The sequence below is a fragment of the Dreissena polymorpha genome, chromosome 3 (genome assembly GCF_020536995.1).
Source record: "Dreissena polymorpha isolate Duluth1 chromosome 3, UMN_Dpol_1.0, whole genome shotgun sequence".
NCBI classification, from domain to species: Eukaryota; Metazoa; Mollusca; class Bivalvia; order Myida; family Dreissenidae; genus Dreissena; species Dreissena polymorpha.
In genome coordinates, this window is record NC_068357.1 from 60,636,135 (window position 1) to 60,650,711 (window position 14,577).

General features: G+C 35.8%; 1 protein-coding gene across 3 annotated transcripts; it reads right to left on the minus strand.

Moving 5' to 3' along the window:
• Positions 1–1,915: 1,915 nt before the first annotated feature.
• LOC127874406 (nucleolar protein 7-like) lies at positions 1,916–14,543 on the minus strand. Of its 3 annotated transcripts, none has more exons than XM_052418718.1 (7): positions 14,349–14,543; positions 11,985–12,181; positions 10,577–10,724; positions 10,044–10,116; positions 8,301–8,364; positions 8,057–8,114; positions 1,916–4,457 (listed from the first exon to the last, which is right to left on the minus strand). In XM_052418718.1, exons 1-7 carry the CDS (start codon positions 14,473–14,475, stop codon positions 4,408–4,410), a joined length of 717 nt encoding a protein of 238 aa, XP_052274678.1. In that variant the 5' UTR covers positions 14,476–14,543; the 3' UTR covers positions 1,916–4,407. The 3 variants fall into 3 exon arrangements, with proteins under 3 accessions (XP_052274678.1, XP_052274679.1, XP_052274677.1); XM_052418719.1 differs by lacking the exon at positions 8,057–8,114 and adding an exon at positions 8,150–8,207; XM_052418717.1 differs by lacking the exon at positions 8,057–8,114 and having other exon boundaries at positions 8,243–8,364.
• Positions 14,544–14,577: the final 34 nt, after the last annotated feature.

Here is a 14,577-nt window from a genome sequence, read left to right on the forward strand (position 1 = left end):
TAAATATAATTAGTAGTGGGTTTTTTTTTTTTTGTATGAGTGACTGGTGGCCACTCATACAAAAGAACAACAACCACTACTAGTTATGTTTGTCCCCCGTTTTACTTCTATAATATAACTATTATTAGTAGTGGTTTTTGTTTTTTGTATGAGTGACTGGTGGCCACTCATACAAAAGAACAACAACCACTACTAATTATGTTTGTCCCTCGTTCTACTTCTATAATATAGATATAATAAGTAGTGTTTTTTGTTCTTTTGTATGAGTGACTGGTGGCCACTGATACAAAAGAACAACAACCACTACTAATTATGTTTGTCCCCCGTTCTACTTCTATAATATAGATATAATTAGTAGTGGTTTTTGTTCTTTTGTATGAGTGACTGGTGGCCACTGATACAAAAGAACAACAACCACTACTAGTTATGTTTGTCCCCCGCTCACGGGAATACTTATATATTTTGCTCGGATTGGAAGGAATGCTGAAATGATACTCGAATATTCGATTTTTTTCGAACTTACGAACGTTCAGAAAGTACTGTTCCCGTTAGTCATATTTACAATAACTCGTATCTTATTTGCAGCTTGGAAAGGGGGATAGTTATCTTTTTTTTAAACTTAAATTGTGTTCGCCATTTGTCAATGAAAACATTTTATTTTCATACAGATTTTTTCCAGCAAATATATTACCTAACTTGCATATTGCCGTACCCTTATCTCTCAAGAAGAAGAATTCTAAACACGAGAGGTTGTCATTGCTTTAACTTCATAAAAGTTAAAATCGAAATTGTATATTTTTTCTAGAGCGTGTAGCTAGGCTGAAATGAACGCGCTCGGGCCTAAATAAATTGATGCAAACAAATGAAATTGAATTATTTTTAGTAATAATATATAATTAGTAGCTAATCACAGATTTAATACATGGATAGTTCGAGACGCTAGCAGTGAATACTATACAATTAACTTTGAAAATATATAACACGATTAACCAGTAAAAACCACCCCAATATACCATCCCGTATGACAAATATCAGCTACTATCCAAGCTATGACACGCAAGCTGTCTGCATTAAACATGATACGAGACTTTGTACTTTGTTTGCAAAACACAATTGCTTATGCAAAACACAATTGCTTATTCAAATCGGAATTTTGATTTCGAATATTTGTTCGATTCGCGAATATTCGTTCCCGTCCCTAAATTGTAATGCGTGGTTATAAAATGAAACCATTATGTTCAGCATCCAAATATTCTTCACGTTCTAATATTCAACTTTTGTTAACCAAAACTTTTCACTTTAAAGATACGGGACATTACTATGTCAAATTGTGGCTTACCCTGTTAGAAAAAGGATAACAACTCGTATGATCTACCGGTACACTACACCAACATACTATACTCAATTCACTTGAGCAAAGGTCTAAAAAAACGTTATAAAAATGTTATTTGATTAATCAGAACACCACATTATCTAGTTTTAAACCTAAAATGCCTAGAAATGTCCCACATGTTGCTACAAAAAGAACAAAATAAAAATAAAACACAACATTGACAATTGGAAGTAAGTATATTCTCCTTTAAGGGGTGCGGGAAAAATCTCCATTTCACATTCGGACAATGTAACATGCACACGTGTAGTCAAATATTAGCAAATGTTGTTGCATTTCCAGACATCTGTTCCCAAATCAACCAACAGACACCTACATATAAGTGGAAAAATATCTTACCATTTCTGTCGTAGTTCCAATTATCCAAACACCGGTTTGTAAACTGTGTGCATATGAATGAACACAACGTGCTTTTTTCACAAATATAACACTTTACACACACTGAACAGTAACGTGCAATCGACTGTAAATTTGCTAAATCTACGATATTTATACCGATTAAGATCAGCTCAACAACAAAAGTCCGATTGTAAAGTGTCTTTTATTATCACCATTTAACATTACTTCTTCACAGTTTGTTACTTCAAAGTACCAAACACACTTTAATTAAAACCATCAAGGCAAAATTAAAGATATACTTAATTATCACATTTTAAAACATTTAGAAAGTGTGGACGGCGTGTTTAATGACCATCAAATTATAACAAAAGACAGATATTTTATATGGCTACATTTCTGAAAAATGATATTAAATAAACCATTTAAATAATCACTTTACATAAGCTATCAATTATACTTATTTAAAATAAGAATCATAAACGTTCTACTGATTTGCAAAAAATCGAAAACAACATAAATACTTAACAAAAATTTCAAGTTATTCAAAGGAGTAAATTCACTTAAAAAACTTATTTCAAATATTCATGTATTCTACTAAAAAGATTTAAAGGAAAGTTTTCATGAAAACTTAACAAAGAATATCCATTGATTATGTCCTCCCATTACAAAAACAGAAAATACACACACAATTTCAATAAACTTACAATAAATGTTATTTTTGAGGTGATTCATTATATTATCAATTTTTTACAGACAAATTATACTTCCTATGAATTAAAGAAATTCATGTTAAGCACATTTCATACACTTTCATCTCATTATTCACAGTACTTAATAACGCATAAACTCTACTTGAAGTTCAAAGTGACCTACTTGCAAATAAATGTTGTTGTTATTGTTGTGAATAAATATAATATTTACCATGCAAATTCTATTTGCACGGCACCTACATCTCTGTTAATCTTTCTCAAATTAATGTTTATAATAGTTCATGTACCTATCACTTTTCACGCTATAATTGTATTGTTGGCTATAAGTATGCATTGTGCTATTTTATGCCAGAATAAAGCTATGTTATGCTATAAACTCTACATAGTTATAACTTGATATACTGTCACTTTCGTTTGACAAACTGTTAAAAAAGTGTTGCACAATTTTTTAACAAAAGACTTGAGAAGGTATACAATTTAATCAGTGATCAAAATAAGCACTGCACGAGTCTGCAAGCAATGCATGTGTATACTTTGCATCAGGTTTGCCCAGAATCTTCGGTTCATATCAACGTCTAACATTTTGTAGGTTCAAAGTAATAATATCAGAAAATGAGCAAGCCTAGTCTTACTGCTGATTTTGATGAGTGACATACCAGTATAGTTATTCATTGTAAATGTAAGTACAATTATACATTGCAAATGTATGTTTATACATATTCACCATAATCTTAGCATATATTTGTTAATTGTTCAACTAATATTGGCCATTATCTTTAATTATCTCAATTTTACATGATTTCCATACAGTTTGCTAGATACTTCAAACAAAACACCACAATATCAGTACTTTCCACATCTCTAACACATAACTTCAACATTTCTTTCACTGATGGATATTCTGGCAACTAGTTGGAGCACATGTTTCTGGAACCCTTGCAGTTGTCTGCTGTCCAAACAAGCCTTGCTCTGGGAAAACGGGGCTAAATGCATGTGAGTAAAGTGTCATCGTATATTAGCCTGTGCAGTCTTCACAGCTTAGCAAGCTTGCATGGATTTTTTTATTGAAAGGTTGTCTCCTAAACTAAAATCCGGAATATACAGAAAGTGTCGTCCCTGATTAGCCTGTGCACAGTCTAATCTGGTACACTTTATCAGGGCTATAGATAACAAGCGTATTTGCGTTATTACGCAATTAAAATAACCAAAAATGTTATTAAATTAAAAATAAAGCATACAAAAACACAAATACACATTTAATAACATAATTCCCGTAAAAAACCTTGCGTCACAAAACGCAATTCTTACGAACACTGGGCGTATTTTTTAGACTGGTTATTTTCCGTACAAAAGAGTACCGGATAATTTATATGCCGTCCTATAAAGAAAAGAAGGCAGTCTTTCCATCGGTTATCAATCTTTGGGGCATAATTGTAATTATATGTAGACCTGTCCGATTTCTACTTTCATTTTCAAGGTTTTCAACTTAAAATTACCCGAAAACGGGGTGCATCGCTTTGAACAGCCATAACTTCATCAATTGTGCAGCGATTTTCAAGAACTTGGTCTTATTCAATGCAAAAATGAATGAACTTTGATAAGAAATTCAGTAATTGTTTGTTGTTATGTACACATGCCTTTTTGAATTCCATTTGTATAAATAGTATAGTAACCTTTGTAGATTTTTATTTTATAATATATTTCATTCCCTAAATAACCCAATTGAGTTTAAAAAAAACGGGGTTGAAAAACCCAATAAAGCTCAAAAGTAGGGGGTGAACATTTTTGCTAAAACTATTGAATTTACAAAAACCTTATTGTTGTCAAAAACAGGGTGTGAATTACCCAATATACCCAAAAAGTCATCTATAGCCCTGACTTTATGCATATGCATTAAGCCCAGTTTTCCCAGAACTTGACTCAAACTCCATCACCACAAGGCCCAAGTTTGGTAGCTCTGCAATATCTTCATTTTCTATTGAACTTTCTCTTCTCTGCCTTCCCAAGTCTATCCTTATCTGAAACACATTCAAATCATTGAGCCCTGCTAAGGAAACATGGGGCTTAATGCATGTGTGCTAAGGAAACATGGGGCTTAATGCATGTGTGCTAAGGAAACATGGGGCTTAATGCATGTGTGCTAAGGAAAAATGGGGCTTAAAGCCTGTGTGCTACGGGAAAATGGAGCTTAATGCATGTGCGTAAAGTGTCATATCAGATAAGCATGTGCAGTCTGCAAAGGTTAATCAAGGACGACACTTTACACTTTTATGGAATTTTTTGTTCAAATGAAGTCTCTTCTATACAAAAATCCACAATATGCAAAAAGTGTTTGCTCTGAAGGTCATATTCCTTTCCCCCATAATAAGCAAAGTGAAAATGGCTATGTGTAATCAGCATAAAACCAGAACAGCCTGCGAGTAACTCGAAGTATTTCAGGTTTTATGCTGTTTGCCTCTCATCAGTAACTAAGGGTCGGAAATGAAGCCTTTCAAACTTGAATTTAGTAAAGAAGGTATTTAATGAATGTAACTTTCTAAGGGACTACAAATGCTGCAAAATACGTCTTTAAGTGGTAAAGGGATATGCAGACTTCACAGGCTTTATGAGACAACACTTCACACACACGCATTTAGCATCGTTTTCCCAGAGAGAGGCTTAATAAAATTCACTTATCATTATCATTAATTTAAATTCTCACACAACACTGTTATTTAAGCGTCATTGAATACAATATCCTTCAATATAATAATATTAATATTTTAATATAATGAATAAACATAACATGTTTCAATAGGACAAAGATACAACCACATTCCACTTTGTGTTCTTTTAAGGAAAGGAGATGGGTGCTACACATGCAATGCTGTCTATGATGTTTTAAATTTGAGTCGTGCTCTGAGAAAAAGGGGTTTAATGCATGTCCTTAAAGTGTCGTTCCAGATTAGCATGTGCAGTCCCCACAGGCTAATCAGGAGCAACACGTTCCCCCGGACAAATATTGTGCACGGACGGACAGACAGACGCACACACAAGCCTGGACAGACGAAACGGCGACTACATGCTCCCCCCAAAATAAATTTTTGGGGAGCATAAAAATTTATGGAAGAGACTCGCTTTGTTATAGGCTGCCTACTTTAAAGAGGGCACACAAATCTAATTTATTACATAATGAATAAGAAATTCTGGTGAAACAACAAATAAAAAAAAACACTTTTTATTCAGAAACAAGGATATCAGTAAAACTGATGGATGCTCCCCAATGATGCTTTGTCGATATATGGATTAATTGTTTGGAAAAAAGTGAGACCTTGAGAAAATCTAATATAAGCCTCAGTGACCTTGACCCCAGAGACCTCAAACCTCATCAAAAGGTAGAGGTCCATGCAAGGTACCTACATGCCAAATATATAAGAGATCCGTCAAATATTGAAGGCGCTATGAGAAACTGTAACCAAAGTGTGACCTTGAGAAAATCTACTATTAGCCTTGGTGACCTTGACCCCAATGACCTCAAACCTCATCAAAAGGTAGAGGTATATCAATGCAAGGTATCTGCATGCCAAATATGAAAGAGTATTGAAGGTGGTATGAGAAACTGTAACAAAAGTGTGATGGAAAAATCTATTATTAGCCTTTGTGACCTTGACCCCAGTAACCTCAAATGTCATCATAAGGTAGAGGTCCATGCAAGGTACCTACATGCCAAATATGAAAGAGATCGGAAAAGTATTGAAGGTGCTATGAGAAACTGTAACAAAAGTCTATTATTAGCCTTGGTGACCTTGACCCCAGTGACCTCAAACATCATCAAAAGGTAGAGGTCCATGCAAGGCATCTGCATGCCAAATATGAAAGAGAATGGAAGGTGTTATGAGAAACTGTAACAAAAGTGTGACGGAAAAATCTATAATTAGCCTTGGTGACCTTGACCCCAGTGACCTCAAACGTCATCAAAAGGTAGAGGTCCATGCAAGGTATCTACATGCCAAATATGAAAGAGATCGGTAAGGTATTGAAGGTACTATGAGAAACTGTAACAAGTCTATTATTAGCCTTGGTGACCTTGACCCCAGTGACCTCAAACATCACCAAAAGGTAGAGGTCCATGCAAGGTACCTACATGCCAAAAATGAAAGAGATCGGTATTGTTATTGAAGGTGTTATGAGAAACTGTAACAAAAATGTGACGGAAAAATCTATTATTAGCCTTGGTGACCTTGACCTTGACCCCAGTGACCTCAAACGTCATCAAAAGTTAGAGGTCCATGCAAGGTATCTACATGCCAAATATGAAAAAGATGGGTAAAGTATTGAAGGTGCTATGAGAAACTGTAACAAAAGTCTATTATTAGCCTTGGTGACCTTGACCCAAGTGACCCCAAACCTAATCAAAAGGTAGAGGTCCATGCAAGGTACCTACATGCCAAATATGAAAGAGATCCGTAAAGTATTGAAGGTGCTATGAGAAACTGTAACAAAAGTGTGACGGAAAAATCTATTATTAGCCTTGGTGACCTTGACCCGAGTGACCACAAATGTCATCAAAAGGTAGAGGTCCATGCAAGGTATCTACATGCCAAATATGAAAGAGATCGGTAAAGTATTGAAGGTGCTATGAGAAACTGAAACTTTTTTTTTCGTATGGAAGTGCATAAGTACGGAAGGACAAACTGACAACTATATGCTCCCCATATATATGTGGGGAGCATAAAAAGATAGGTGTTTGTTGTGCTTAAGGTTGCAGAAGCCTCATGCCACTGAGCATGTTGTGAAAATGAAGTAAATTCGACCGATTGAGAATGAGAGTGTAATAACCAAATTGCTGGCCAGCAAACGATTAAAAGTTGCAAGTTTTCACCCCTTTTTAATCATTTAAAGATGAATATTCTTTTTATCCTCATTAATATGACAATTGTAATATTTTGTTGTTGATGTTTTATTTAAAAAAGAAATTTCTTTTTCAATTTGGATTTGTTCTAACATGTTTGATAGATTAGTAAAATGTTCATAAATTGTTTGCCATATTTACAGCCTTTTTTCGTAGTATTCCACACAGTCATAGCTGCTCCTACTGGAAAACAATGTGACATACTTTATAATGATAATTCACTATTGAGCAGTAATCCACACAGTCATAGCTGCTCCTACTGGAAAACAATGTGACATACTTTATAATGATAATTCACTATTGAGCAGTAATCCACACAGTCATAGCTGCTCCTACTGGAAAACAATGTGACATACTTTATAATGATAATTCACTATTGCATGTGTGTATAGCATCGTTCTATATCAGCCTGTGCAGTCCTCATTAGTTTATAATGAACGACTATTTCCTCTCCAAGGTAATTTTTTCATGTAAAGGGCGCCTCTTCCAAAACAACAATTCAGCCAGCGCAGAAAGTGTCATCTCAGATTAGCATGTCTGGACTGCACAGGCTAATCTAAGTCGATACTTAAATCACATGCATTAAGCCCTGTTTTCCCAGATATGTAGTTTATTATGGTGTTCACATCTTACTAGACTCTCTGAGTATGTGAGACCCATAGAGTCTGCTCTGACGGAATGCTGCTGCAGCCTGACTGAATGTGCAACTGCCTGTGTCAGACTTACTTGACTCTCTGGGTATGTGAGACCCATACAGTCTGCTCTGACGGAATGCTGCAGCAGCCTGACTGAATGTGCGACTGTCTGTGTCAGACTTACTTGACTCTCTGGGTATGTGAGACCCATACAGTCTGCTCTGACGGAATGCTGCAGCAGCCTGACTCAGTGTGCGACTGTCTGTTTCAGACTTACTTGACTCTCTGGGTATGTGAGAACCATAAAGTCTGCTCTGACGGAATGCTGCAGCAGCCTGACTCAGTGTGCGACTGTCTGTTTCAGACTTCTTGAGTTCTGCCACTTCTACACCACTGACGCTGAAAACATGGATACAAGAACAACTGTTGACCCTTTATATGCTGGGAAAATTGTCGTCGGCTAAAATGTTGTCTGTTGAATTTCTAAAATTAGCATTTTCTTCAATTTTTTTTAAAGAATTCTATCAGAATAGCAAACAGTTTGGATCCTGATAAGACACCACGTTATGTGGCGTCTCATCTGGATCCAAACTAATTGCAAAGGCCTTCAAAATTTGGTTCCAGCACTGATAAAGTTAACCTTGTTAGCAAACTTAGTGATATAATAGTGGTCTCAAATAAAAGGACTTCTTGCTTATGAACCTAGAAATGTTGCGTGACTTTATAGCAGACAGGAGTTACGTTGTATGAATATGCCATAAAACCAATTTTTGCATGACCTTGGTCGTATATTCAGAGACTGTTTGATAAAGATGAAGTAAAACTAACTTCAATAGGGCCGCTTAACCATTGCTTCTTTTTTCCTATTTAAGCAAGGGCCTTATAAAGGCCCTTTCCCCTAAGAGAAAGGCCCCTTCCCCTAAGAGAAAGGCCCCTTCTTCAAAGAGAATTTCTTTAAAATTATGCAATTTTCCCCAAATGTCAAGCTTACTTAGGGAATTTTTTCCTTTCTCAGTTTTGCTGATAATTTTCGCCCAAATTTGGAAGGCCAGGCCAGACCCTTTTCAGTAAACAAGACAAAAAGCCATAGTATAGTCCATTTATACAAACATTATCTTTATTGAACAATCGTCCTTATTCCTTTACATTTCCTTTGCATACTTCTTTTTTTATCAGTGTATTCAAGAAATAATTTCCGGCAAAGTGTTGGTTATTGCAGAAATAGAAAACAGGTTGGAATTCAAATGCCAGAGGACTTAAACCATGAGGGAAATGCCCCAATTGGATTGATAAAAAGTATTGGAATGACAAACTTTTGGTTACCATCCAAAACCAACACTTGGCCTGACATTATTTCAATTCTACCAACTAATTTATACATTCTTCTTGCATTTAAAGAGATAAAGTCACCTACCAGTCAGTCAGAGAGATGAAGTCACCTACCGGTCAGTCAGAGAGATGAAGTCACCTACCGGTCAGTCAGAGAGATGAAGTCACCTACCGTTCAGTCAGAGAGATGAAGTCATCAACTGGTCAGTCACAGAGATAAGGTCACCTACTGGTCGTCAGAGAGATGAAGTCACATACCAGTCAGTCAGAGAGATGAAGTCACCAACCGGTCAGTCAGAGAGATGAAGTCACATACTGGTCAGTCAGAGACATGTAGTCACATACTGGTCAGTAAGAGAGATGAAGTCACCTACCGGTCAGTCAGAGAGATGAAGTCACCTACAGGTCAGTCAGAGAGATGAAGTCACATACTGGTCAGTCAGAGAGAATGTCACCTACTGGTCAGTCAGAGAGATGAAGTCAACTTCCGGTCAGTCAGAGAGATGAAATCACCTACCGGTCAGTCAGACAGATGAAGTCACCTACCGGTCAGTCAAAGAGATGAAGTCACCCACCGGTCAGTCAGAGAGATGAAATCACCTACCGATCAGTCAGAGAGATGAAATCACCTACCGGTCAGTCAGAGAGATGAAGTCACCTACCATTCAGTCAGAGAGATGAAGTCACATACCGGTCAGTTAGAGATATGAAGTCACCTACCGGTCACTCAAAGAGATGAAGTCACCTACCGGTCAGTCAGAGAGATGAAGTCCTCTGTGAAAGTGACTCTAGAGTTCTTCACTGGACTTGGTTCAGCAACATCTGTTAAAGGAACACCATTGGAACAATGTGTTTCATATTTAAACACATGTTCAATGCTTGTCTATACATGTATTTTCTATTTAGTTCCGTATTTGATATCCTAACATTACATGCTAAACAGCAGTGTTCTCACAAAAAAAAATGAGTAGCCAGTTATATTTTCAAAGTCCAGCGACTAAGAAATTAAATGGCCGTTTATGCGCTGTTTTGCATTGATATTTTGGGAATGAGTAATCAGTGAAATCGCTGGCTGTCGGTGCTTCCGGAGGACACTGTCAACAGGTTTCAATAGAATATTTTAAAAATTGGCAGCTTTTAACTCCAATGGAGCAGAACAATACTGTAAACTTGAATAATGTCAATGGTCCATTTTTCCTAAAAAATACTACTTTTATTATCCCTTTTTTCAGTTATTTAACTTTTTATTAGTTGTTTCCATGAGAACATATTAACTACTCACCTGGTTCCTTACTGTCTTCTTCTTGCTGTTTATTCTTTTTCCTTTTTTCTCCTTTTTTTACTTTGGGTTTTGATATGACTGCCTCATCCAAAGTTGCCAAGAAATCATCTGGCAATTTCTTACTTGAAAGTTCTTCCAGTTTTTTTGCCTGCACATAAAATGCACTTTACCATTTTTATTTTATACTTTCCGGTGGTTTATAGAGAAATATTAGTGAATTAAAACTGATAATTTCACTGTTTCAAACAATGAAAATTATCAGTGAAAATTATCGATAATTTTCACTGTTTATGTTAAATGACGTCATTTTTTGGACGAAATGACGTCATTTTCCCAACGTAATTCTTTAGTTAAACTCTTTAACAATGTATATAAACTGTGAACTAAAGCATAAAATAAAAAGAAAATTTGTTGGGTTCGGTGGATTATCGATTTTAATTCACTCGTGATCATATAAAATGTATATTTTCACTCGTGGCTGCGCCACTCGTGAAAATATTATTTTCTATGATCACTCGTGAATTAAAATCAATAATCCACCGAATCCAACAAATATCCTCTATTTATTTACATATATTTAATCATTCAGTCAGAAAAATAAAACCTCAAGAATTTCAATGCACACAAGCTATAATATATGTATATATCATATATATTGCCCAACTTCTAAAACTGAGTATTAATTTTGTTCAGTTGCACTTTTCATCCCTTGTTTAAGACTAAACATCAAGATCAAATTAACAGCAAAAAAAAGCAGTCAATATTGCTTCTTTACCCTCATATTCATTGCCCAACAACTAAAACTGAGCCTCATTTTTGTTTATTTGCATATTTTATCTTATATTATTAAGACTAGGACACAAAAAACAATCCCACACCTTTTTCAATTTGGGAAAACTGGACTTACTGCATGTGCCAAAAGTGTCATACCACACAGGTTGAGTGGGACGACACTTTCTGCATATGCTGAAATTTTAGAGAAGAGACATCCTTTAAAATGAAAATTACATAAAAGAGAAAAGTGTCGTCCCTGATTAGCCTATGGGTAATGCAAAGGTTAATCTGGGGCAATGCTTCGTGAGCATGTTTAGACATATATTTTACCCTTTCCCTCTCAGAAGCAAAGTGAAAATGGCTGTGTGCAAACAGCAGAAAACCAGAACAGCCTACGAGTAACTCGCAGTCTGTTCAGGTTTTATGCTATTCACTGCTCATCAGTATCTTAGGGTTGTAAATGATGCCAGTAAAACTTGAATTTAGAAAGAAAGGTTTTTAATTAATTTAACTTTTAAAGGAACTACAAATATGCAAAAATACATATGTAATTTTCATTTTAAAGGATGTCTCTTCTCTAAAATTTCAGCATATGCGTATCTAAATGGTAAAGGGTTAAACAAAGTTCTCACACCTTTTGTGCCTTGAACTGTGCGTCCAGTTTCCTCCGCTGTTCTTTCTTCACAGACTTCCCCTTATCCACCTGCCTCATGGCAGATCGCAGCTCCGCCAGGACGGACATCTTGCTGTCATGGAAACCAACATCATCCGGGGCTTCATCATCGCTATTGAGCTCACCTTGACCTGCATCGTTCCCTTCATCAGAATCATCTGAAATTAGTGCTTAATTGATTTATGTGAGACCAAACAAAAATAGGTTCGTTTCTGGAAAAAAAACAGGTCGGTAGGTAGGGATTTTTCTTTTCTTCGGGTACTAGAATGGAAGGCTACTAAAGCTTATAATAAGAAATACATGTATATATATGCTTTCTTTGCTTGTAATTACATCTTATATGAAAGAAAATGAACCCATTTTTTTGTTTCTTGTTTTGGCGACCTCAATCAAAAGTTGAGGCTTGGCGCCAATATGGGAGACACGGTGGGGCGACCGGAAATGGACCTTTTTTTTTTGGCCTGACTAGTGTTGTCTCAGATTTGCCTGCGCAGTTTGCTATTAGTGCTATTAAAGTGCACATGGCACTAGCATCTCTTGCATGACAAAACAGGGTCTCAATAAACAATTTGACATGAATCTCAAAGGAATTATATACATTTTGAAAGGCAAATCATTTTATTTTGAATTGTTTGCATAAGTTTAGTAGATATTCAATTGTTTTCTTATTTCACTTGAATTACGTCACCGAGAGGTGTTTTGGAACATTTTTTAAACAGCGAAATTAATGACTTAAAAGCTTTATTTCATTTAAATAAGACATTTTACAGGTATATAAAAATTTACAGAAGTTAATCAGAACCTTGATTACAAATAGAAAATGTATGCAAGATGTTGAAAAATGTTGAAACGTGACCTATTGAAAAAGTTCACAATTGAAGTTACCTAATAATTAAAATAAAACAGTCCACTAAACCCTATCAACATAGAAGCATCATTAACAATTATCTGTCATACACATACATGCCAGACGTCCCGATCTTGGCGGGACAGTCCTGCTTTTGAGGTGTTTTTCCCGGTGTCCCGATGTGACACAATTTGTCCTGACATTCGTAAAAAACAACCGAAATTCTATAACTTCACAATAACATTTTCTAATCAAGCTCTGTCTGGCTTAAATTACCATTGCTAATCCCTTTATTGCCCCCATTAACAAACCATATCTACTAGTCGAGTGATCCAGTGTTGTTTTTAACACCTTTTCAGCAATCTATCGGCAAATTATTGATTTTAACGGGCATTCACACCATGGTGTTTTTATGATAGGAGTCGCTAATTCCTAGATGCATCGTAGTGAATTAAAAGCAGACGGCTTTGTATTTCATGGTCCAAATCAAGTCCAAAGATATTATTACGCTGTATTCTGTGTATTATACCACCCGAGGTTAACAAACCTGTAAAAACACCAATTTGATATATCAAACAAACTGAGCGCTGACCGGTACAAATTGATATTATGCATAGATTTACTTTCATTTTTGACTGATTTTCAGAAAACAATATGACCATATTGCATCAATCTAAATTTAGAGTTAATTGATGATTGGTTGAATAAAAACAGTGCTCGATGCGCACACATCACGTTGAACGATTACACCTGCCTCTGTCCCAAATGGATGTCAAATAGAGGCATGCCCCGAAATTTCACATCATGGATTCGTCCGCATGGTGCCCATGTGTGTTTACTTCCGAAAAATGGTGAAAGTCTGTGTTCATGAAATTATCAAACACATTTATCGTCAATTTTTGCGAGAAATAATAAGGTCTTGTAAGTAATATACTAATTACTGACTACAGTAAAGGTGGCATGATTGATCGTTTTAGGTGTCCCGATTTCTGGTCAAATTTCCCGACATTTTAAATGGAATGTTCCGATTCGGACCTGAAAATTTCTGGCATGTATGCATACATGTACTTAGTTTGTTCAATAAACATACAGTTCAATCTAAGACTAAATGTGTAAGTAACACTGTCAGGGCACTGAATTATTTTGTTGAGCAATTAGTTTTATTTCCCCAATTGCAATAATCCAACTCCCGGCTACTGACCCTTCCGGTTACTTTGAGCTGTATGTACGTACTCATAAAAGCTCAAACCATTCAAGAGCAACTATTAATTTCCCCAGACAACAGTCGCATGCGTTAAGACTGGTACCAACAAAAAAAAATAAGCAATTTTCAATTTTTGATGACCAACAACTTGCCTTAATAAAGCAAAAATTTAATTAAATAAAATAACACAATTCGAAAGCGGATACGAAATACAAATATTTTAAAACGTCCGGAAAATACTGTGCTGTCCGGAAAATAGTCTCTAACGGTATACCATCATGATTTGGTTTTGGAGTTTTTTCTGGATTTTCATCTTTATTTAAATCTGAGAACAGTTCAGTTTCAAAAGCCTCGCCATCTTCGTCCTGTCTAATACGACCTAAACGACGTCTGGTTTTCATTTTGTTGTAAATACAACCTCACGTTTTGTAAGGAAATGTTATCTTTGGTGTTTCTTACCTGCACACCGGGCGCGGAGCCGCATTATAAACATTTTGTAATGA